Source organism: Canis lupus, chromosome 30, assembly GCF_003254725.2.
Source record: "Canis lupus dingo isolate Sandy chromosome 30, ASM325472v2, whole genome shotgun sequence".
In the NCBI taxonomy this organism is placed as follows: Eukaryota; Metazoa; Chordata; class Mammalia; order Carnivora; family Canidae; genus Canis; species Canis lupus.
In genome coordinates this window covers 33,116,942-33,141,546 of record NC_064272.1, presented here as the reverse complement: position 1 = coordinate 33,141,546, position 24,605 = coordinate 33,116,942, and the positions used below count along the sequence as shown (strand labels likewise).

At 36.8% G+C, this 24,605-nt stretch overlaps 2 protein-coding genes across 3 annotated transcripts in view; both read right to left on the bottom strand.

The window, feature by feature from the left end:
* Nucleotides 1-24,581, bottom strand: part of NOX5 (NADPH oxidase 5) — a 109,731-nt gene extending 85,150 nt beyond the window's left edge. For both annotated transcript variants that reach the window (XR_007407275.1, XM_025472346.2), the window contains exon 1: nucleotides 24,455-24,581. The gene's annotated coding sequence lies outside the window, so the exon portion shown is untranslated. The remainder of the gene's footprint in view (nucleotides 1-24,454) is intronic.
* On the bottom strand, nucleotides 1,344-24,590 carry SPESP1 (sperm equatorial segment protein 1). Its single transcript, XM_025472348.3, has 2 exons — nucleotides 24,455-24,590; nucleotides 1,344-2,561 (listed from the first exon to the last, which is right to left on the bottom strand). Exons 1-2 carry the CDS (start codon nucleotides 24,522-24,524, stop codon nucleotides 1,528-1,530), a joined length of 1,104 nt encoding a protein of 367 aa, XP_025328133.1. The 5' UTR covers nucleotides 24,525-24,590; the 3' UTR covers nucleotides 1,344-1,527.
* Nucleotides 24,591-24,605: the final 15 nt, after the last annotated feature.

The window sequence follows — 24,605 nt, the reverse complement described above, 5'->3', positions numbered from 1 at the left end:
CATGAAAGACAGAGAGAGAGGCAGAGACACAGGCAGAGGGAGAAGCAGGCTCCATGCAGGGAGTTCGATGTGGGACGCAATCCCGGGACTCCAGGGCGGTAGGGCAGGCGCCAAACCGCTGAGCCACCCAGGCGTCCCTAAATGAACACTTCTTTCAAACAAGTCCAAACTAAATTTGCCCTTTACCTAGTGCACTTCTACTTCAATCTACCTCCAAAACCACTGCCAGAGTGGTTTTTTAAAAACACAAATTTAATCATACCCATCCTTTGCTTAAAATCCACAAATGCTTCTCACTGATCGTAGGAGAACAGCCAGCATTGTCAATACGTATACAGTTTAAGTCCTGCAGAGTCTGTTCCAATCCCATGTACCTCACCAGCTCACCTTGAGGTGTTCTGTGGAAGGGCCTTACCTTTCTACACTCCAGCTACTTCTTGAACTTGCCATACTCATTCCCAACTCAGAGCATCACACTTGCTGCTCCCTCTGCCTGGAATGCTGCTTCCCTGTGTACACACTCTTACCTTTCAGATCACACCTTAAATGCTACTTTCTAGGTAGCATTTTTTTGGTCTAGGTGAGGTCAAATTTCTCACAGATTCGTAACAACTTGTCACAACTGAGAATTTAAAATTATCGAAGTTATTTATTTAATGTCTTGTCTTTCCTCCTATAATACAATCTCCAAGAGAGAAGGAAATAGGTCTTACTATATCCCCAAAGCTTAGCATTTTGTTCTGCACATAGTATAAAGTCAATAAATCTCCACTGAACTATAAATGACTGGTTTGATGAAGGAATAGATAAATGAATTTAAATATAATGCTGGTCAAATCATGAAAGAGAAATTATATGCGCCATAATCACAATATTACCCAGTTAACCTTAATCATGTTAGTCATACTCCTATAAAAGATTTGCAGTGCTTCACTGTATAGGTATCAAAACAAACAACAGGAAATGAGTGAGAATGGCTACATTTCAAATCCAAGTTACAGTCACTCACTGATACTCCAAAGTACTTAATAAAGAAACAGGGATGTACCTTCATATATCATCCACCTTTCAAAGGAGACAGACAGATATACAAATAAAAGTGCTGATTCAAGTTCCAACTTTGCTATTCAAGCAGAAAACTCAGATTCTCTGGAAGAGTAATAAAGACCATATGTACTAAAATTTTATATTTATATTCAATTATTTAAAACAGTCTACAGATTGCACACAGTCTCTTAACTCATAAAATGGGTGAATTTAACTAATCAAGTAAAATCAAAGCTTAAACATTTTAAAGATTAGATCTTCACAATTTTTAATTAATGAGAAAAAAAACTACAAACTCCTGAACCAAAATTTTATTTTAAATTATTCAGCTTTAGGGCATACGAAAATTTTATAATATATGACATGTAAAGATGTTAGCACATTCAACAACGATAGAAAATATTTTCATCCAACTTGTGAATCACTAATATGTTTATTTCTCCAATGAAACAAATGCACAGTTCCCTTAAATCAACTTTGTCATGGAATATCAAGTAGGTTTAACATTTTTATATTATTGTTTAATAACTCCCTAATAAGGTTTTGAGTTTCTAGTCGACTTACACATAATATTTTTCTCAATGCATTGTATATTGTAGTTGCTTTTCCTCTCATCTCTGGTGGAACATATCTAATATCTAAATATTCAGGTAATTTAGATCTGGAATTGTACAGCATGTTAATAAAACTTTCAATGTCCTCAATTCCACTACTGCTTTGTCCTACTGGTAATAGCTGGGATCTGTACATTTTTTGTAGTTTATGTTCTGCTGCTTCTGCTAACGCAAGGCTTCGTTTTAGATGCTCTCTAGAGGCTCGAATATCCTCTCTGTATTCTGGCTTGAGGCTTTCAGCAAGAGGTACCCGTTGTACCTGTGACTTAATATCTGAAATTTTTTTCAAAATGTCATCATTACTCAAAAGCTGTGGCTGTCTTACAAATGTTTGTAACTCAGGCTTGTCCACTTCGTATTCACCTGAGAGCTGAGGAACGTCTTCTGGTTCTGTGATGGTATCCATGTCAGTGTACCTATTTAAAGAGGTGACAGATGGATGGGCTGAGGTGGCATCTGGACTTATGTAGTCTTTGGTAATAGTAGGCAATGGCTTTGGTCCCTCAGTTGGTTTTGTTTCTGGCTCTGGCTCTGGCTCTTTTATAATATAAGGTTCGTCTGTGCGTAAAACAACAGAAACATTATTTGGTTTAATTGACCAGAATGCTGTAACTTCAGTAGGTTTTCTCTTGCTTACTTCCAGTGTGAAGCCTCCAGTAGGGGAAGCTGTGGTTTCTTCACCAGCAGCATTGATTAAAACATCATTTTCAGTTGAAGAGTCTCCATGTGTGATTATCTCCTTTAATTTTGATACCTTCGGTCCTATAGAATAAACATTATTTGGAGACTTTAATTTTTTCTCATGACCTGGCTCCTTCGTAGGAACACTTAGTATTAGGTTCTGTAAAACTTCTACATAATGATTTAAGTTTTGTTCTTCGTCAGGTGTCACGGTTATGCCTTAAGGAAAAAAAAATCAAACAGTAAATAACACTTAATATAATATATAACATATTGACAGAATTACTGACCCAAATTGACTTCATATGCTATCACTTAAAAGTTAAGATTAAAAAAAGAAAGTACCTTGCCTTTGACTCAGTTGATTCCCACTTAAGTAAAAAAAAAATTTTTTTCAGATTAACAGATGAACAAGATTAGTGCAAAAGTTGCATGTTAACACAATTCTCTGTATTTTTTTGCTTTTACTCTTCCATATGATTCAGTAGGCAGATTATTAAAACAAAATTCTTTATTATATCCTTCACCACAGTGGTGTGCTAGAATTGGTTCATACTGGCTCACCAAAACCAGTCATTAAATTTTTAAGGAATTTTGTGAGCCAAATGTTAAACATAGACATTATTTAAAATAATTTTAATTTATAATTAAAATACACTGTATTCAAAATAAAGGTAACAAAAATATCCAAAATTCATCACTTCTTATTCTTTTGTCATTTTACTATTACCTATGGCCTTGAGGTTATTTACATCTAGTGTAGATGTATGGTAGAGATGCTATGTAATAGTGTACCACTCTTTATCTCTTTCTATGTCCCTGTTCAGTAACACCAAATACATACCCTGAAATCAACTATGGTGGGAGTATTTACGTCATGTGAATAGACAAATGCTATAAATCTGGGCTTACCAGTCCCTCCAAAAAGCCAGTTGTTGATCATTTACCAGTATACTACTGCCTTCAACCCAGCAAAGATCTAACTATGGGGGATGCCTGGGTGGCTCAGTGGTTGAGCATCTGCCTTTGGCTCAAGGTATGATCACAAGATCTGGGGATCAAGTCCCACATTAGGCTCCCTGCAAGGAGCTTGTTTCTCCCTTTGCCTGTGTCTCTGCCTCTGTGTGTCTTTCAGGAATAAATAAATAAAATCTTAAAACAAAACAAAACAAAACAGATCTAACTATGGCCTGTGGGTCATATCTGATGTGGAAATGTTAGGGTTCAGAGCAAACAGTCAAGAAAGAATTCTTGAGACATATTTGGTGCAAAAAGGTGGTTTAATTAAAGCACAGGGACAGCACCCATGGGCACAAATTGCTGCACTGGGATTTTGAGGGGTGGCTGATTATATAGTTTCAAGTTGGGAGGGGGTTAGGGATAGTATAAGTCTTTAAGGAATTTGGTAGGAAGGTTTCCAGGACTTTGAAGGGGCTAGCTATTGTTAGGAAAAGGTCATTTATTACTATCTAGTAAAACCTTAGCCATGAGACCCTTCAGATGTATTATCAGTGGGCTATACACATGAAGGATGATGGCTAACATATATCTTGAGGAGGGCGGGGGAGGGGAGAGAAAAAGTAAGTTTCCAAAGGAACTATTATTATATGTTAAAGGAGACTTAGAGGAGGCAGGGATAATGTTAAGCTAAGATTGCCTTTTGCCCTTAGCAAACTATCAATATCAAGGGAATTGAGTTCCTGGAGGGAAGTCACTCTGCCAGTCTCAAGGACTTGTGAATGGGCTGTAAGTTGTAAGGAAATTTAATTTTTTTCTTTTTCCTTTATTTCCCACCTAGTTGTTTTGTAAATAAAGTTTTATTGGAACCCAGCCAGTCTTGCCCATTTGTTCATGTATTATTTATGACTGCTTTGGGTTGTAACAATAGAATTGAGTAGTTGCAACAGAGACCATAGGGTGTACAAACCTGAAAATACTATCTGGCCCTTTACAGAAAAAGTTTGCCAAATTCCTGGTCTAAATCATCAACATTTAACTCTTAAAAACAAAATGGCAGTTCTACTTATACTGGTATTTTGCTGCATCTGAGTGGTTGGTGAAGCCAACATGGAAAACAAAAAAAGATTTTTGAATAATATATTCTGAAACTCTGCTCAACTCCCCTCTCCTAAGATAGTTTTTAATTTTAATTGCTGTTCTTTTGTATTACATGTCATTTTGAAATAATTTTGCCACTATCAAGGATATAAATTGACTTAATTCAAGAAAATAAGTCCCATTTTACCAAACTCTAATGCATAACTCCTACCTAAATCCTCCCTCTCCAGGCAAAATTGAAAGTATTTTTTTAATTTAAAAATTTCTTAATGGGGGATCCCTGGGTGGCGCAGCGGTTTGGCGCCTGCCTTTGGCCCAGGGCGTGATCCTGGAGACCCGGGATCGAATCCCACATCGGGCTCCCGGTGCATGGAGCCTGCTTCTCCCTCTGCCTGTGTCTCTGCCTCTCTCTCTCTCTCTCTCTCTCTCTCTCTCTCTCTCTGTGACTATCATAAATAAACAAAAATTAAAAAAAAAAAATTTCTTAATGAGAACTAAACTGTGAGGCAAAGTGATAGTGGAAAGACACCAGACTTGTTTGGAGAGCTAGATTCTAAAAATAGATTCTGAAAAAAAAAAATAGATTCTGCATTTTATGTTGTTATGCTTAGAAAAGCCTTGCATACGTCAAGATCCATACGATGATGATAGGCGAAAAAAGGAGGTAGATTTTGATATATTATTATTATTGTAATAATTTTCTTAAAATCACCTTCACATTATCATGCATTTTGTCTATGAATTGTGGAATTGTAAACATGGACTAGAAGGCTAACATACGTAACCCTTGTAAGTTATTGCTTATTTTGTGCCAGTCTCTGCCTATCCCTTAGTAAGGCCTAAGGCTAGAAATGCCTGGTGGCACTCACCTGGGCCCTGGAGTGAGCTACTCACAGATATTCCCCCTTTTCAAATCAATGTTACAACTGGGCTGACCCACGTGGTTCTTACTATGATTGCAAGACACCCTTCAGCAACAACTCTCAAGAAACTTTGAAAAATAAAGGTTTATTACTTATAAGACCTGGAAATTCCATAGCACACCTGTGGCCACACAGCAGGAGGTGGAGGGAGATGGAGGAAGAAAAACAGAGAGGAGAAAGAGAGAGAGAGAGAGAGAGAGAGCGCACCCACGCAGGCGCCGGGAAAGCAGAGGAGCCAGAGACAGTGACAGAGAGAGGGTGGTGGGAGGTAGAGGGTGCATATGGGCCAAGGGTTCTCCTTTTGTTAGGGTCAAATGTGGGGGCCCTAGGGTTCACTCTTTATTGATGAATTTAAAACATAAGAGCATGAATTTGAAGCTCAGGAAGAGGAAAAAACACCTGGCCCAAAAAGTCAGTTATCAAAATCAATTAATAAGTCTCCAAAACAAAGGAGCCTCAGTAGGGAGAGGTGGCGCGGCTCTTTATCTAGGCAAGTGGCTGGCAACGTGTTTAAGCTAAGGGTCTTTGACATGGACAGCTCTTTTAAATGAATGCCTCTACGATCAAAGCTTAAGTTTGGCACTAGCATTACAAAACAAACAAACAAAACAAAAACCAAAAACCCCACAACCCTCAGAGTTTATACTACATTGCCTCTGAGGAGAGGAAATGAGATTAAAGTTGATCATTAAAGGGAACTTGACACTTACTTATATATATTTTACTCTAAAAATACACAAGCACACACACCCAATCGCTTACTATAGTAAAGCGATTAAAACTCACATTTTAGAAAGGAAAATAGCTTATGTATGTATTTTCATAGGTATGTAACGCATTGTCCTGAATCTATCTCATAGGTCTGTAACACATTGTCTTGAATCTATCTAATGCATTGTCCTTCCTCCAGGTTTTCCTGGAGGAAAATATTAAGTAAAATAAATATGTAGCAGTGAAAAAATTTTTTTGATCCTGGTCCTGCCTGTATCACTTTCTAGCATCATAACCTTGGGAATTACTTAATTTCTCTCAACATTTACTTAACTATGAAATTAAGATACTACATCTGCCCTTTAATCTCCTAGAACCAAATAAATTAGATCTTGAAAAACTCTTTAAAAGCCCTTGAAAGAAAAATAAATAAATAAAAGCTCTTTAAAGATAATTGCTGAAATTCCTCATCTTAAAATATAAAGTTAAATCCCTCAAATTAAAAAATATACATATTAAAAATATGCCTTGGATCCTCTCTATAAAAAACACTAGAAGCTTTCCTGATAAAGATAGAATAAGGGCAGCCCGGGTGGCTCAGTGGTTTAGCGCTGCCTTCAGTCCAGGGTGTGATCCTGGAGACCCGAGATTGAGTCCCACGTTGGGTTCCCTGCATGGAGCCTGCTTCTCCCTCTGCCTGTGTCTCTGCCCACCCCCCTCTGTCATTCATGGGTAAATAGATAAAATCTTTATATATATATGTAAAAACATAGAATAAGATCAGGATACTAATATCTCCATTACTATTTAACATTGTGTTGAAGGTATTAGTCAATGTAATTAGACAATAGAAAATAACTGGAAGCATGAGAATTGGTAAGAAAGAGGTTAAACTATGTTTATGTATAGATGATACAAATAGATATCTAGACAACACAAAAGAATCCTTTGAAAAGCTACTATAAGGAGTAAGAGAATTTAATTTAGTAAAGTAGCAAGTTATAAAATCAACATACAAAAATCAATATACAAACATAAACCAGTTAAAAGATGATATTTTGATAACAAATAATGAGAGAAAGTATCTAATCATAAGTTTAAAAATACATGTCCAAAATCTATAGGAGTAATTACATTAGGCTAAATATAGGCATCCAGAAATCAGGTTCTAATCCCTGGAACCTGTAAATGTTGTCTTATAAGAAAAAAGGGTTTTTGCAGATGTGATTAAATTAAGGATCTTGACAGGAGATTATCCTAGATTATCTCATTAGACTGTAAATCCAATCATGAACATTTTTATAAGAGAGAGACAGACAGAGGTTGGACACACAGAAGAGGTGGGGGTAATATGGATGAGGAGGCAAAGATCAGAGCGAAGGGGTCATAAAACATGGAATGCTGGCAACTACCAGAAGCTAGACGAGTCACTCAAAATATTGTCTCTTAGAGTTTGCAGAAGGAACACAGCTCTGTTTTACCTTGATTTTGGCTACAGTGAAACTGATTTTAGACTTATAGCCTCTAAAACTATGAGAAAATAAATTTCTGTTATTTTGAGTCACCAGGTCTATGGTAATTTGTTATAGCAGCCACAGAAAAATGATAAAGGAATGTAATCTTCAGTAAATGGAAAGATATACCTTGTTCTTAGACAAGAGGATTCAATATCATAAAGATGCTTAGATGTCATATTTTCCCTGTTAATGTGTACAGTTAATATGCTTCTAACAAAATATCATTGTTTTCTGGAATTAGAGAAAAGTTCATCTGGAAGGAAAAATGAGTAAGAATAGCCAAAAAAATAGGGACTAGCCCCAATAGATATTAAAATATCTATTATAGTGCCTCTGTTATAAAAATAGTATAGCATTGCACATGAATATACAGAAGAATAGAACAAAATAGGAAATACAGAAACAGACCCAACTGCATATGGAAAAATAGCTCTGAGGGAAGTTTCAATTTATAAACTTATTCTAAGAAATGAAGAAGTCACCTATAATTATGTGACATTTGCAATGATTATCAATATCAATGATTATTTATATCACAAAAAGATATATATCAGACATTATGTATTTCCTGATAAAAGAACACAATACCACCTATGAAGCAGTCTTGCAAAAATGGTCAAAACCTGATTCTAACAGGTCTCTCTAGATCTAACAAACAATATGCTGAAAATGCCTGGGACAGCAAAGGAAGATATATACTAGACCACAGGGATATAATCAGCAAAATCTAGACTGTGGGAAACTATAAGACATCTGGCCCAATTTCAACAATTATACTGCAAGGACAAAAATAGAAATTAAGGAGGAAAATAATTAAAATGGAATTAAAAGATATATCAATGAATTACACGTATGAATCTTATTTGAGTCCCACTTCAACCAAACAAACTAGAAGAGGGAGAATCAGGGCAGTTTGAACATTGGCCAGATATTTGATAATACTAAGGAATTATTATCTTTTTAGGAGAAATTCTCGGTGTTATTGTGTTTACTTATATTTCAGTGCTTCATATTAAAATATTTACTGATGAAATTATGCAATGTATAGAATTTGTTTCTAAAAAAATTCAAGTCTGAGAAGTTGGGAAGGGGGACCAGGAATGTGAAGGGGAAAGGACCATGAGTGGTCATATCAATGAAACAAAATTATGGGTTAGTAGTTGAAGCTGGTTATAGATACATGCAGATTATACCACTCTTCCTACTTGGGTATATATTTTAAGTTTTTCCGTAATAAAATTTTTTTATGTCTGTTTTGGAGAAATTTTAATTCCGGGTCACTTTTCACATGCACATCTAAAATCTATAGTCGACAAAGTCTTAAATGCTTTCAAAAAGGCATTGCCATTAGATTACAGGCTGCTAAACATTCCATTTTTAATCATTTAGCTTCATCCCTCTCAGAGCAGTAAAGAGGACACCCAGGTTACTATTAGGTAAATTAGATTGTCAAAGGACAGAAAAAGGAGATCCTTTCTGTTGGCTGATTCCTAAAAAAATTTGAAGTACTCATTATCCCTTTATACTGTTACTTAGGCAACATTAAAAAGCCTGTTCATGGCTGTGGAACAATACAGCACCCTATCTTCTACCTTGTTTTTCTTCTCTTCTTCGTGGACTCTGTCTCCATATTGTTCTTTTTTTTAAAAAAAAATTATTTATTCATGACACACATACACACAGAGAGAGAGAGGCAGAGAGAGAAGCAGGCTCCATGCAGGGAGCCCAATGCAGGACTCGATCCTCGATCTCTAGGATCACGCCCGGTGCTGAAGGCAGGTGCTAAACCGTTGAGCCACCCAGAGATCCCGTCCATATTGTTCTAATGTTGAATTTATTCTCTCCTCACACACTTCCCACCTCCTACTTATGTACCTCTACATAGTTCATACTGACTTCTCAGTTCCACTAATCAGGACTGTTCTTGCCAATCAATTTGATCTTTCTACAAATGTTTGCAGGGAAGGTTGTAAAAGATAGTCAAGCCTCAAATGTCCTGACAAATAGCCTTGGCCAGTATGAAAACCTGCTTTTTCCCATTCTTTAGAAGTTACTAGAAAGATGAACAAAATTCAAATTCTTACAAAGACCAGACTACTCTGCTAGAAGTTGTTTCTATACTTTGGATATGTGTAGTTTACATTGGTGTGCTTTATAATATCCCTATCTTTACCAGCTATTGATCCAACCAAACACAGCCAATGTCTCAGAATGTGGGTAAGACAAGAACCCCTTCCGCCTTAAGGAACTGTAATGTTGCTTTTCAGTGCCTCTAGTAAGCAGGATGGCTCCTTCATAAGTAGGCTTAAGGTTTAACAAGAATCACAGATATGGATGTCATAGATGTGTTTGAGACTGTCTGCACTTCTCTTCTTGAAACAATACAGGGATAATTAGTCACATGACAGGACTAATAAGAAAGTTAACAAATTGGTAAAACAAATGTAGGGAAAAAAGTGGCATGAAATCTGAAGGGGAAAATTGGAAGACAGTGATTGAAAAGACCATAATAGCTCTGAGCAATTACTATGTGCCAGCCATTGCACTACGGGCTTTGAATGTGGAGGGTTTTTATAAAGAGGAAAATGAGGACACTTAGAAAGGATAAGTAATTTGCCTAAGATTATATTTGATTTGTAGGTGGTAATAATGGCATTCAGACAGAGGCTTATTTCAAAGCAGGTACACATAACAATTACACAATATTGTCATAAAAAGATGACACAAGGATTCTGGCAAAATAGAACCACCAAAAAAAAAAAAAAATGTCCTGAAGGAATACAACCCTCTTTTAAAATACATGTAAATATTAAAATACAATCAATCAATATGTAAATAAAATGTGAAATTTTGCTCTGTCAACTGGATGAAAATCCCTTTCATATTTTAAGATGTATTTAGAATTTTTAAAAAACTGATCCAAAAACTTTTTTCACTTTTTAAACATTTTTATTTAAATTCCAGTGTAATATTAGTTTCAAGTATACAATATAGTGATTCAACACTTCCATACAGTACCTGGTGCTCATCATGACAAGTGCACTCCTTAATCCCCAACACCTATATCACCAATCCCCCACCCACCTCCCCTCTGGTAACCATCAGTTTGTTCTCTATGGTCTGTTTCTTGGTTTGCATCTCTCTCTCTTCCCTTTGCTTGTTTATTCCTTAAATTCCACATACAAATGAAATCATATGGTATTTGTCTTTCTGACAGGTTTACTTCATTCAGCATAATGCTCTATAGCTCCATCGATATCATTGCAAATGGCAAGATTTCATTTTTTTTTTTTATAGCTGAGTTATATTCCATTGTATATAAATACCACCTTTACCCATTCATCTGTTGATGGGACACTTAGGCTGTTTACATAATTTGGCTATTGTAGATAATGCTGCTTTATAAACATCGGGGTGCATGTACCTCTTCAAATTTGTATTTTTGTATCCCTTGGGTATATACCTAGTAGTGCAATTGCTGGATTGTAGGGTAGTTCTATTTTTAACTTTTTGAGGAAACTCCATACTATTTCCCACAGTGGCTACACCAGTTTGCAACCCCACCAACAGTGCAAGAGGATTGCCTTCCCCACATTCTTGCAAACACCTGTTTCTTTGCTGATTTTAGTCATTCTGAGAGTTGTGAAGTGGTATGTCATTGTAGTTTTGAATTGCATTTTCTTGATGATCAGTGATGATGAGCATCTTTTCATGTGTCTGTTGGCCGTCTTATGTCTTCTTTGGAAAAATATCTAAAACTGATCCAAATTTGATACATTTTTGTTACTACAAAGTGTGGGCAGAAACTGACAGTCAATGATATATAATATATTCACTTCACACAGAAGCAAAAAGTAAGTTAGTTTTGAGTTTATTTTGAGGAAAGTAATAAAATCTGATTTAAAATGAGCAATGCAATATAAAACTTCAATCAACAATCAATACAAAACTTCTGTTCAAAATAAGTACTTCCTTCTCATAGAATGGCCAATTAAAGACAGAAGAGAGTCTAAGAAATAAAAGCCAGTTAGCATGAAAAGTTGCTAAAGTTCATTGTTCATAAAAGAAATGCAAGTTAAAAACAAACTTTGTCAGTCAAGTAGGTAAAATATTTTAAAAACAATAAAACCTAGAATTGGCATATGTATAGTTATTTTCTTAGTAAAAGAAGTAACTTCCTGGGGCACCTGGAAGTCAATTAAGCATCTGACTCTTGATCAAGCCTAGGTCTCAATCTCAGGGTCATGAGTTCAAGCCCCACACTGAGCTCTGGGTTGGGTGTGGAGCCTACTTTAAAAAAAAAAAAAGTAACTTTACTTCTTTTATGATCCCCAGATCCTTCAGTAGTTTCTCACTAGCAAATTGATCTTTTCTTTACAGAATTTAAGATAATCTTAGCTATATGTGTTTAATGTTTTTTAACTACTACATATTGTGAGCTCTTTGCAAGCTGTGACCATGTCTGCTTTGTTCTCTATATCCCCCGATCTACCCAGTGCCTACACTCATAGCAGACAGTCAAAAAGTACTGGTTAAATGAATGACTGAATGGATGAACCAAATGCTGGCAAGTATGTAAATTAATTGTACCTCCACTAATTTATCTTAAGGAAATAATCACAGGTAAAAGAAAAATTTCATAAAATTCTATAAGAATGCTGTAGAAGAAAACTAAATGCCACGTTATGTTTAAAATAAATCTGCTGGGGGACGCCTGGGTGGCTCAGTGGTTGAGCATCTGCCTTTGGCCCGGGGCATGATCCCGGAGTCCTGGGATCGAGTCCCGCATCGGGCTCCCTGCATGGAGCCTGCTTCTCCCTCTGCCTGTGTCTCTGCCTCTCTCTCTCTCTCTGTATCTCTCATGAATAAATAAATAAAATCTTTAAAAAAATAAATAAATAAATAAATAAAATAAATCTGCTGGTCTAAAGATGGTCTTTTGTTTTGGTTTGGAGTTTTGTTTGTTTGGTTTCGTTTCTTAGCTAATTGTCCAATAATTATTAGAGAGAAAATCTGGACTTAAAAAAAAAGTTCTCTTATTTTAGGCAAAGGTAGCAGTTTTTATATTTTTCTAAATTTCTAAGTCTGAGGTTTATCAACATTATAAATATTGTAGTTAAATAGCCCCAATTTTCAGAAAGTCCCTACACTTTTTTTTTTTTAAGATTTTATTTATTTATCAGAGACACAGAGAGAAAGAGAGAGGCAGAGAGGGAAGCAGGTTCCATGTAGGGAGCCCGACATGGGACTCGATCAGGGGTCTCCAGGATCACACCCTTGGCTGCAGGCAGCGCTAAACCACTGAGCCACCGGGGCTGCCCCCCTACACTTCTTCTAACTGGCCTTTACTAAATGGCCTAATACAAAATTAGATTACATAAATTTAACTAAATTTAAGTTCTGTTAATTTTCTTTTATTAGATTTTTTTTAATCTCTAAGGTAACACTTCATTAACATAACTTTAAGTAAATTACAACCTTGGGGATTAAAAATCTCTAAGGGTTACTATGATTAAAATATCTTTGGGCAGCCCTGGTGGTGCAGCGGTTTAGCGCCGCCTGCAGCCCAGGGTGTGATCCTGGAGACCCTGGATCGAGTCCCACGTCAGGCTCTCTGTATGATGCCTGCTTCTCCCTCTGTCTGTGTCTCTGCCTCTCTCTCTCTGTATCTATGAATAAATAAAATCTTAAAAAAATAAAAAAAATATCTTCATAACTTATCTTTTATATATTGTAAAGTATACAATTCAATGGTGTCTAGTATATTCACAGTTGTGCAACCATCACCACACTCTAAGTTTAAAACAGTTTCATCATCCCCCAAATAAACCCATTCCCCATTTCCCTCAGCCTTAGACAAACACTAATCTACTTTCTGTCTATGGATTTGCCTATTCTTGATGTTTCAAAGAAATTAAATCAAACAATGAGTTCTTTTGTAACTGGCTTCTTTTACTTAGTATAATATTTTTATAACTCATCCATATTGTAGTAGATGTCAGTATTTCATTCCTTTTTATGGTCAAATAATATTCCATTGTATGGACATACCACATTTTGTTGATGAATTCATCAGTTGCTACACATTTGGCTTGTTTCTACTTTTTAGTGATAATGGGTAATGCTGTCATGTTCATGTACAAGTTTTTATGTGGATGTGTGTTTTTACTTCTCTTGAACACATGTCTGGGAGTGGAGTTACTAAATTATATGGTAATACTATGTTTAACCCTTGAGGAACTGCCAAAGCAGCTGCATTCCCACCTGTAACAATGCATGAGGGTTCCAATTTCTCCCTATCATTTCAATACTTATTATCTGTCCTTTTGACTAGCCACCCTTGGTGGGGTTAAGTCGTAACACATTGAGTTTTTGACTTGTATTTCTCTAACAGCTATTACATTTGATCAACATTTAAATTTTTTACTAAGGGACACCTGGGTGGCTCAGCGATTGAGCCTTTGGCTCAGGTTGTAATCCCAGGGTCCTGGGATCAAGTTCTGCATTGGGCTCCCCCCACGGGGAGCCTGCTTCTGCCTCTGCCTATGTCTCTGCCTCTCTCTCTGTGTCTCTTATGAATAAATAAATGAAATCTTTAAAAAAAATTAAACTTTTTATTGAAATATGCCTCTTAGGCATTTTTAAGTCATTAAGTGTTCCTGGCCTTGAAACCACAAAGTCAAGAATCTAAAAAATTAGGTATTTTTCATTGAAGAGTAAGCAACACAAATTATTTCTCATTTTATCACCTAGGACCAAATGGTACAAATGAAATTCTCAGGGCAAGATTATTTTGGACCAGGAAAGCAGAAGGCCTAGCGTGTAAGTTCCTGGCTTCTAACATTGTAGGGATGTATTCATCTACTCCATTCTTTTTAAGAACCACAAAAGGCAAGAAGAAAAGTTAAAATAGCCACCAGCAACAACTAACAAACACATCAACAAGCAAACAAATGAAAATAAAAAGCATAATTTTCTATGTTTCAAGCACATTTAAGAGGTCACTTGGCTTTGGCATCAAGTTCTCTTCATCCTGTTGTGGTATAGCTATCAGGACCGGTTGGGAGAGCACCTTAGTGTAAACAGACCATCTTGACACATTTCATTAACGTCTGAAATAATATGCAGCATATCTTCTAATATGTGAATCCTGTGTGTGTGTGGGGGGTAGCCTCTGGGTTAGGGGAGGTTGACAAAAGAATCATGGGCATGTCCATAAATATTTTACAGGGAGAAAGTAAGATCTTCTTGTAAGCACTGATTTGTATTAGTTTTTGTGTAAGGAAATACCATGCCTATTTGGGTCACATAAATAAAATTAAATGTAAACTATTTTTAAACATATAAGTAAAATTTACCCAAGTATTAAGTATTTGAAAAGTAGTTATTACACTTTTGAGTTTCATTATGACTCATATACTTTTTAACAGTTATCATAAATTTCTTTTTTTATGTTCAAATGGTCACAACTTAGCCAGCTGGAGCCACTGAAAGCTGTCTCCTGTATCCTTTTGAGAGAACCTCTGAATTTTTAAAGGATCCTTGCTTGTTCTCCGGTAGTTACTGCTGCTTGACTCCCTGCCATCTCCTGCTCCACTCTCATCCTTACCCCTTCAATCTGTACTTTATTTCCCAAAAGACAGAAATCAGCTATCTATTCAAGGAGTCTTAGTTTCTTTTTATGGAAAATATTAAAGACAAAAATCTGAGGGCTGGAAGCACATATCAAAAACAACATTACAGGGGATCCCTGGGTGGCGCAGCGGTTTGGCGCCTGCCTTTGGCCCAGGGTGTGGTCCTGGAGACCCGGGATCGAATCCCACGTCAGGCTCCCGGTGCATGGAGCCTGCTTCTCCCTCTGCCTATGTCTCTGCCTCTCTCTCTCTCTCTCTCTGTGTGACTACCATAAATATATGAAAAAAAAAAAAAAAAAAACAACATTACAGAGCGACATTGTTATTAGGCCATTTCGGTTAACAGAAGTAAAAAATATATATGTACAGACATTAATTTTAACTGATCTTTACCAATTGACTTTTAACATTAATTTAAAGCACATCTACCTGAGTTTTAAACCCTCCTCTAAATTATAATTGCATTCCCTTTTATAATAAGCCATACAACTATTACTTTAGTTGGAAATCTTGATTAAAACTGACATAATTATTGGTTCTGTCAATAACAATTTATTAATATTAAAACTTACTACAAAAATACTGACTGAATAACAAGCTTGAACATTGAAACTGCTTTTGGATAATTTGACTACATTCCACTCCAACTAGTGAACAGTCAAATTATCTTGTTTGGGGTTGTGTGTAATTTTTAAAACTGTTTTGTTGTTAAACACACTACAGTCTGATATATTCTCTATTCTAATTGCTTAATTTTCATTTGAGATTGTTAATGTTTTAATTGACAATTCTTTTTTGGTAGCAGCATTACAGTACTAGGGTTTAAAAGAAGCCTGCTCTTTTTTTAGTACACTTCGAGATAGATGAAAAATACAAGTCATTTGATCTGTCATATTCAAGAATCTTATTTGGTTAACCTAATGATTCATGTGGTTATATGAATAGTCTTTCTCTCTATGTAAGTTCTCTCTGGAGAAACTTAGTTTTGGAAATGTAAGAAATTTAGGAAATTTCAGTTACTTAAATTTGTATGAAAGATTTTATTTTTATTTATTTACTTACTTTATTTTTTAAGAATTTATTTATTAGAGAGAGCAAGCATGCAAGTGAGAGCAAGTGAGTGGTGGGAGATGTAGAGGAAGAGAGAGAATCTTAAGCAGACTCTGGGCTCAGCCAGACAAGGGGCTCGATCTCACGACCCCAAGATCATGACCTGAGCCAAAATCAAGAGTCTATAGCTTAACCAACTGAGCCACCCAAACACTCCTCTATGCAAGATTTTAAATAGCTGCATGCATTAAAATACAATACTTGTAAACTAGTCTAGGCTAGTAATATTTTGTCACTTGGTTCAGGCATTGGTTATACAGGGACATTAACCATAAAAATTTATTAAGCCTGTGACTTGTGTACTTTATTGTACATATATACTTAAAATGTCATGCTTATGGGCAGCCCGGTGGCTCAGCGGTTGAGCACCTGCCTTCAGCCCAGGGCGTGATCCTGGAGACCTGGGATCAAGTCCCACATCAGGCTCCCTGCATGGAGCCTGCTTCTCCCTCTGCCTGTGTCTCTGCCTCTCTCTCTCTCTCACTTCTCTCATGAATAAATAAATAAAATTTAAAATATGTCATGCTTATCACTCTGTTTTGAATTAGAGTTACTGGATATTAACATAAAGATAAAACAAAAAAATCATTTTTAAATAACTAGTTTATAAAAATTTGATTTTATCAAAAAATTGATTTTTATCAATAGATGTTATTTTCATTTCAGTTAGTAGAACTAATTGAAGATATTCTATAAACTGAGCTATATTTCCCAGTTTCATTATGCCATAACTTTTATTATTTTGAACTATGACAAAATTAATATAAAATATCTTAAATTTAAGATTATGGATGACAGTAGACCTCATAAGATTTTTTTCTTCTACCAAAGAGTTAGGAGTGGTTTGATTTCCCCATCTCAGCTGAGGAATTATGATTTCTGTGGCTAGAGATATTACAAATTTTTAAAATAAAAAGTATGATTTTTAGCTCTAGTCAGTCATTTTAAACAATAAATATTGGTTTTTAACACATGTAAATTATGTGGCTTTTCTTTTTTAGTGAAACTACATCATAAACCACCCCAAGAAAACCTAATGCTCTATTATCTATGCAAATGTATTACAAACAAATTGAGCTTTAAAAATGATGTTTGGAAGTCTCATGTTCTTAAAAAATATATTATCAAGCATAAATTAAAATATCTAATTGCATACTTAAAACTTCAATTGGTAACGGGTGTAAAAAAGCTAATAATTTCTTCTACAATGTCTATTTAAAAGAATGGATATATATAAATGTGTTTTTTTGTAAAAATCCAAAAGGCTACACCCTTATTTGTTTCTGGAGGGATTTCCTAATTGGTAAAACTAAAATGTATTATGCATTACCTGTTTTAACAATTTTTTTCCCAGAAAAACTTTACTCAAAAATGAAAAAAAAAAAAATAAAAGACTCTATGCTCCTAAAAAGTGACAGCATGCCAAAAATTACAATAAAATATGATAGTAATAAAATGCTAATATTAAAAATCTTATACAATAATATACCTAGTTTCTCTGACTCTAAAGTTTTTAAGAAAGGAAAAACATGTCACCTTAAATCTTGGGCAAAGATTCAATAGTTTCTAAGCTGAATTAAAAACGAGAACTAAACCACTCCCACCTCTTCTTTGGTTAAAAAAAAAAAGGAGGGGGAATATAATTTTTATTTTATTTTAATTAAAAAAAATCATTCATTCATTCATTCATTTGAGACACAGAGATAGTGAGAGAGAGAAAGAGGCAATGATACAGGCAGAGGGAGAAGCAGGCTCCACGCAGGGAGCCTGATGTGGGACTTGATCCTGGGTCTCCAGGATCACGCCCTGGACTGAAGGCAGCGCTAAACCGCTGAGCCACCCGGGCTGCCCTGTAACAGAAGATTTAAATAAGATCCAGAGTCTTACAATATAAAACCCAAATTGTCCAGGTTTTAATCAAAAGCCAATGATCACAATAAGAACTAATAAAATCTCTATTTGAATGAGAAAAAGCAGTCAACAGATACCAACACAAAGATGACACAAATGTTAGAATCATCTGACAGGCATTTAAAAGCAGTCATCATAAAAATGCTTGAACAAGTAATTATAGACATGCTTGACACAACTGAAAAATAGAAAGTCTTGGGGCACCTGGGTGGCTCAGTAGAGTGGACATCCAACTCTTGATTTCAGCCCAGATCATGATCTAAGGGTCCTGGGATCAAGCCTTGCATCAGGGTCTATGCTAAGTGAGGAGTATGCTTCTCTCCCTCTCCCTCTCCCCCCCCACCCCTTGCTTGCACCCTCTCTCTCTCTAAAATAAATACATTTTTTAAAAAGAAAGAAAAATAGAAACTCTCAGCAAATAACTAGAAAATCTCAGCAAAAGAAATAGTATAAAGAAGAACCAAACTGAAATTATAAACTGAAAAACACAAAGACTGAAATGAAAAAAACTTGATAGGCTCAACAACAGAATGTAGGGGACAGAGGAAAGAATCTATGAACTGGAAGACAGAACAATGGCAAATACTTGACATGAAAAACAGAAAATGGACTGAAAAAGAAATGGACAGACCCTCAGAGATGTGTGAGGGTATAACAAAAGGACCTAACATTCATGTCATCCATATCTTGGAAGTAAAGAAGAAAGTGGGTGAGTCTGAAAAAGTACTCAAAGACATAAAACAGCTGAAAATAATCCCAAGTTTCGCAAAACAAAACAAAACCACATGAGCTTACAGATTCAAAAAGCTAAGTGAACCTCAAACAGAACAAACCAAAAGAAATCCATGCCAAGACATATGGTCAAACTTCTGAATACTAAAGACAAAGAAAAAAATCTTGAATGAAGAAAGAAATAACACCTTCTCTGTAGTGGGAAAAATATCTGATAGCAGTTTGAATTCTCAGGAGAAACCACGGAGATTAAAGAATGGTCACAAAGGGAAACATTACATTATTCATCTAGGAGTTTTCCTATAATTTGTTGATTTAAATTTTTGCTGACAGACAAAACAAGTAATTTTGTTCATATTAATTAAGTGTTCCAGTTAAAGAAATACAACTTTAGGTTTGGGGGTAGAAGAAATAGTCTAGTAAAAGGGTACAAACTTTGAGTTATAAGATAAGTTATAAGGCCTGAGGATCTAATGTACAACATTGTGAATATGATTGATGATACACACAAAGGTAATTATAATTAAGTGAGGTGACATACTAATTAACTCAGTGGTGGGAATCCTTTCACAATGTAGACATATATCAAATTATCACATTGTATACTTTAAATATAGTAGAATTTTGTCAATTAAACCTCAATAAAGCTTGGTGGGGGGAAGGAATTTAAGTTCATGGCTTTGCACTTCTTGGTATTTATGTTCTTGGTTAGTGTATTCCCATAGTGTATATGGTCCTGCCCAATGTGACTGTCTTGGCCTATGGAGACATCAGCAAGTCTGACACAGCATAGGCCTGATAAGAGCTTGCATACATACTGGTGGTTTATACAGCTCCCACTTAGAAGCAAGCTGCCACGGTAGAATGACATTTGGGTGAGACTACTGAAAGATAAGTCATGTAGAGAAAGACCTTGGAAGATAAGAGGCCATTTTGGATATTCTCATCCTAGTTGAGCTTCCAGCTGAATACAGCTGAATAAGTGACCTCAAATCCACCATTTGGGGCAGAAATGCCTTACTGAGTCAATCATCCCATAGAATCATGTGAAATAATAAATCTGGGAGGTGATCTGTACCCTGCAACACATAACCAAAACAGCTTCATTAAACTGTATTTTTATTTATTTATTTTAAGATTTTATTTTATTTTAAAGATTTTTATTTATTTATTTATTTATAAGACACACACACACACACAGAGGCAGAGACACAGGTAGAGAGAAGCAGGGAGCCCAATGCGGGACTCAATCCTGGGACTCCAGGGTCATGCCCTGGGCCGAAGGCAGGCACTCCACCGCTGAGCCACCCAGGTGTCCCTGAGATTTTATTTTTAAGTAATCTCTATACCCCCAATATGGGGCTTGAATTCACAACCCCAGATCAAGTCACATGCTCCACCAACCAAGCCAGCCACACACTCCAAATTTTCTTTACAAAAAGGGATACAAATTTTGTTCCAATAAAAAGTTAAAAACAAATTATTCCAGGAGTAATGTTAAAATTTAATTAGAATCAAACTCATGACTTTGAAATAGAGCTCTTTTAGTTCTGTTCAATAAAATGACCTAAATAACAATATCTGGTATGTATCCCAGGTATTTTGGTCTCTAATACTACGTTCTATCTACTGTCTCCTTGGAAGGATGGCCAAACCCATTCAGAATAGGGAAGATACAAAGTGGTAATGGGATAACCAGCTAATACCAGAAAAAAAGAAGTCTTTAAAAAAACAAATGAAATCTTATCAAAGGAACAGAAAGACAGTACTTTTTTCCGATAAAACATTTTAAGGACGGACTAGTGCAACTACTACGATGCCCCCCAAAAGCAACCCTCTGGACATTCACCTATTAGGTAACATGCTCCTCATTATCTAAAACATTAATGAAGTGTGTTATGGCCTTCCATCTACAGATCTGAGAGACCCTCCCAGTGCTATAGCCTTGGGCCTTGAAACAGTGTAAAGGGAAATTGCAACCTTAGTAGTGAATTTTATTTTTGAACTGGAGACAAAAGGTATCTGCTTTTCTTTTGAATGTATTTACCAACACATTTCAACAATTATTGCTGTTTGCTGTGTTACTACTCCCTTGCCTTTTGTGGTCTATCAGGACAAAGGCCTTCCTAAGGACAAATATATGCCAATAAACACACATAATTGAGTCTTCTTTAAACACCAATCTGGAGAAGCAAGTTAAGAGGTTTTCTTATATGAGCTTAAAACAATCCTGTATCATTAACTCTACTTTTGCTGACTGATTCAAAGAGATAATCAGGAAAAAACAATTTATTCATGAAATATTAAAAAAGAGCCCAAAAGCTAATATTTCACATTCTTGTGTTTGTAGCTTCAGGCTCATGAATATTTGGTGAATTAAAATTATAAAAGGCAAATTACATAATAGTATCCAAATATATAACTATTATGTAAATGATACTTTAGGAGGTTTTTTTTTTTTTTTTTAAAGCAACAAGAATTCTCATTAAGAAGTAAAGCAGAGGCACCTGGGTGGCATCTGCCTTCAGCTTGGGTCATGATCTCAGAGTCCTGGGATCAAGCCTGAATTGGGCTCCCTGCTCAGTGGGGAGTCTGCTTCTCCCTCTTCTTCTGCCCCTATCCCCACTTGCATTTGCTCTCTCTCTCAAATAAATAAATAAAATCTTTAAAAAAAAAGAAGTAAAGCAAGTCATACACTGCATATACATTAAAGAGGTATCATTTTTAAATTTGGAAAATATTTAAAACCAAAACTATGGAAAAATCAGATATAAGAAAATTAACTGAATGTATATAAACTTAAGTATATAGTAAAAGAGTGTTTATCCAGCACCATCAGGCTGTGTATGCATGTACAGGAATGTAGACTGCTGTATACCCAAGCCTTATTCATATCCAACTGAATTTAGATTAAGCCAGTACTAGCTAAACTTGGGTTGAGCTTATTAGAAAGGTATGGACAATTAAAAGAAGTACCGAGGTTTTCAACAAATATAATTACTTAATACCCATGATCTCTGTATAAGATAACCTTAAAGCTTAGCATGCTAGAAAAAAAAGTCAAAGCTGCAGTTTTCATTATAAAAAGCTATGTGGAGCATTTTTTATATGATTCTTTTGCCAACAAATGTTGGAATAGTGGCCATGTAACATAAGGAAAATCTCTTTTTTTAAAAAAGATTCTATTTATTTATTCATGAGAGACACAAAGAGAGACAGCCAGAGACACAGGCAGAGGGAGAAGCAGGCTCCATGCAGGGAGCCCTACGTGGGACTCGATCTTAGGTCTCCAGGATCACACCCTGGGTTAAAGGCAGACACTCAACTGCTGAGCCACCCAGGCGTCCCAAGAAAAATCTCATTTAAATCAAACATAAGGATAAGCCTGGTTTCTCTTGGTGTACTTATTCCAATAAATAAATAAAATTACTTAGAAAAAAAGAATTAGAGAAAGTACCCATACTAACATTGCCCTACATATCTCTTAATACACTTCTGTGGAAAAGAAGTAAATTACATTTTCAAGATGTGTTCTATGAACTGTATATATATTTTCCTTCTGTCTTGGGTCATCTACATATTTAACACAAAACTGCCCTTTTTTCTGAGAAGTATCTTTTAATTTCCTGCAAGCCTTAAGAAAGCTTAAGGAAGAGGGCACAAAGAAAAGAATTGGCCATGAAATGATGCACTTAGGCAGGAGACTGCACTGACTCAAGTGAGGATCCAGCAATCCCAGAGTGTACTATGTGACAGTAATTTTTTTAAAAAGATTTATTTATTCATGAGAGATGCAGAAAGAAAGGCAGAGAGAACAGGCAGACAGAAAAGCAGGCTCCATGCAGGGGGGCCCGATGCGGGACCATGCGAGACTCGATCCCAGGACCCCAGGACCCCGGGATCACCACCTGAGCCAAAGGCAGATGCTCAACGGCCGAACCACCCAGGTGCCCCTTGTGACCGTATCAATGTCACTTCAACTAAAGTCTCCATACATGTCAGTCAGTTGTGACTCACTGATCTACAGCTACCAAAAATGCAATAACTGAGGTTAGTAATAACGACCATCAGACATCAAGAAAGGTGTCATCTTCGGGGTGTCTGTTTCTTTACGGTAAAGAAGAAACATTTTACAAAGCCATCTCTAAAACAATCTAACAGTCGTTAAGTGCTGGTGTTTAAAGGGCTAACTTTGGTTCTCTAGGACACTTTATCCAGAATTTTTCTCACTACCAGGAATGATGCAGGTTGTGTTGCATTTTCATTTTTAATAAAAGATTTTATTTATTTATTCATGAGAGACACAGAGAGAGAGAGAGAGAGAGGCAGAGGCACAGGCAGAGGGAGAAGCAGGCTCCATCCATGCAAGGAGCCCGACGTGGGACTCGATCCCAGGTCCCCCATATTTTCATTATTTATTTATTTATTTATTTATTTATTTATTTATTTATTTTATTTTATTATTATTATTTTTTATTTTCATTTTTTAAATCTAAGTTTTAACCAAGACCTTTTCACAAATTCTGAAACGCAGCGCTTCCTAACCGGCACGCTCCTTGGTACTTTTTTCACACCTACCTGTCAAACCTTTTTTCCGGTTAAACCAACCCCAACGCTACTAAATTGTCACCATGGACTAGACGGACGAGCCTCTGGGCTCAGGGTCAGTCCTACGTGAAACAACAGGTACGGGACACTCCACGTAAAACACCGCCTCACGTCCGCACGTTAACGGAGTAGCCGCGGCCGGCTTTGATTTCTGACCTTTACTGGTTTTCGGGAACAAGTCCTCTTATTAAAGTTTCACTTCCGCTTAAATGAATGAGGCTGTGAATGCCGCGTGCACTGGAGGAGGAGCCGCAGGAGCGCCTAATGGGGTAACGGGGTCGGTGGGTGCCCTCGACAGGCACCACGATCCACACGCTCTCCACGTTTTACCACAGCGGGTAAGGACAGACCGTTTTTGTTTTTGTTTTTTTCTTTTCTCCTCTTTTTTTTTTTTTTTCCTGTAAAAGGTCAGACAGGGTCAAGTTCTTGAGGCTTTGCAGGCCACCCCGTCTGTCTCTGGGCCAGCGACCTAATTCTGCGGCTGTTCACGCGGGAAAGCAGCCGTGGGCAAGTCCTGAAGGGAACGAGCGTGGCTGTGTCCCAATAAAACTTTATCTGTCAACTGGAAATGTCATAAGTTTCCCACGTGTCTGGAGGCATTACATTTTTGTGTGCACCTTTAAAAATGTAAAAAAAAAAAAAAAAAAAAAAAAAAAAAGAAAGAAAGAAAAAAACCCACCACTCGGCTCGCAGCGTGCAGAGCCCCCCGCCCCCCCGTTTTGTCCCACGTGCAGAGACTCTGGCCAAAGGGGGCGAGAGGTCAACCGCAGGGGTCACGGGGGGTCACAGCTCCAGGTACCCCGCGGGTCAGGCCCGGGCCCCGCCCCTTGTAGGGCCCCGGGGGGCGGCGGGGCTTCCCTCAGAGGCGTCCCCTGTGCCGCCGCCGCCGCCGCCGGGCGCTCACTCACTCGGATAGGCCGGCACGGACGAAGGCCAGAGCAACAGCGCTGCTACGAGGACCAAGGACTTCATGGGCATCGTCCGCAGCACTCCGCCATGCGACGGGAACGTCCTGGGCCGCCGGGCCGGGTACCTCAGCACCGAAACGAGGGGGCGTCT

Excerpts from the sequence above, each read along its gene's own strand:
- SPESP1 (XM_025472348.3), bottom strand. The coding sequence starts at position 24,524 with ATGCCCATGAAGTCCTTGGTCCTCGTAGCAGCGCTGTTGCTCTGGCCT. Across the intron at positions 2,562-24,454 it reads GTCCGTGCCGGCCTATCCGA|GCATAACCGTGACACCTGAC; the intron begins GTGAGTGAGCGC and ends TTTTTCCTTAAG.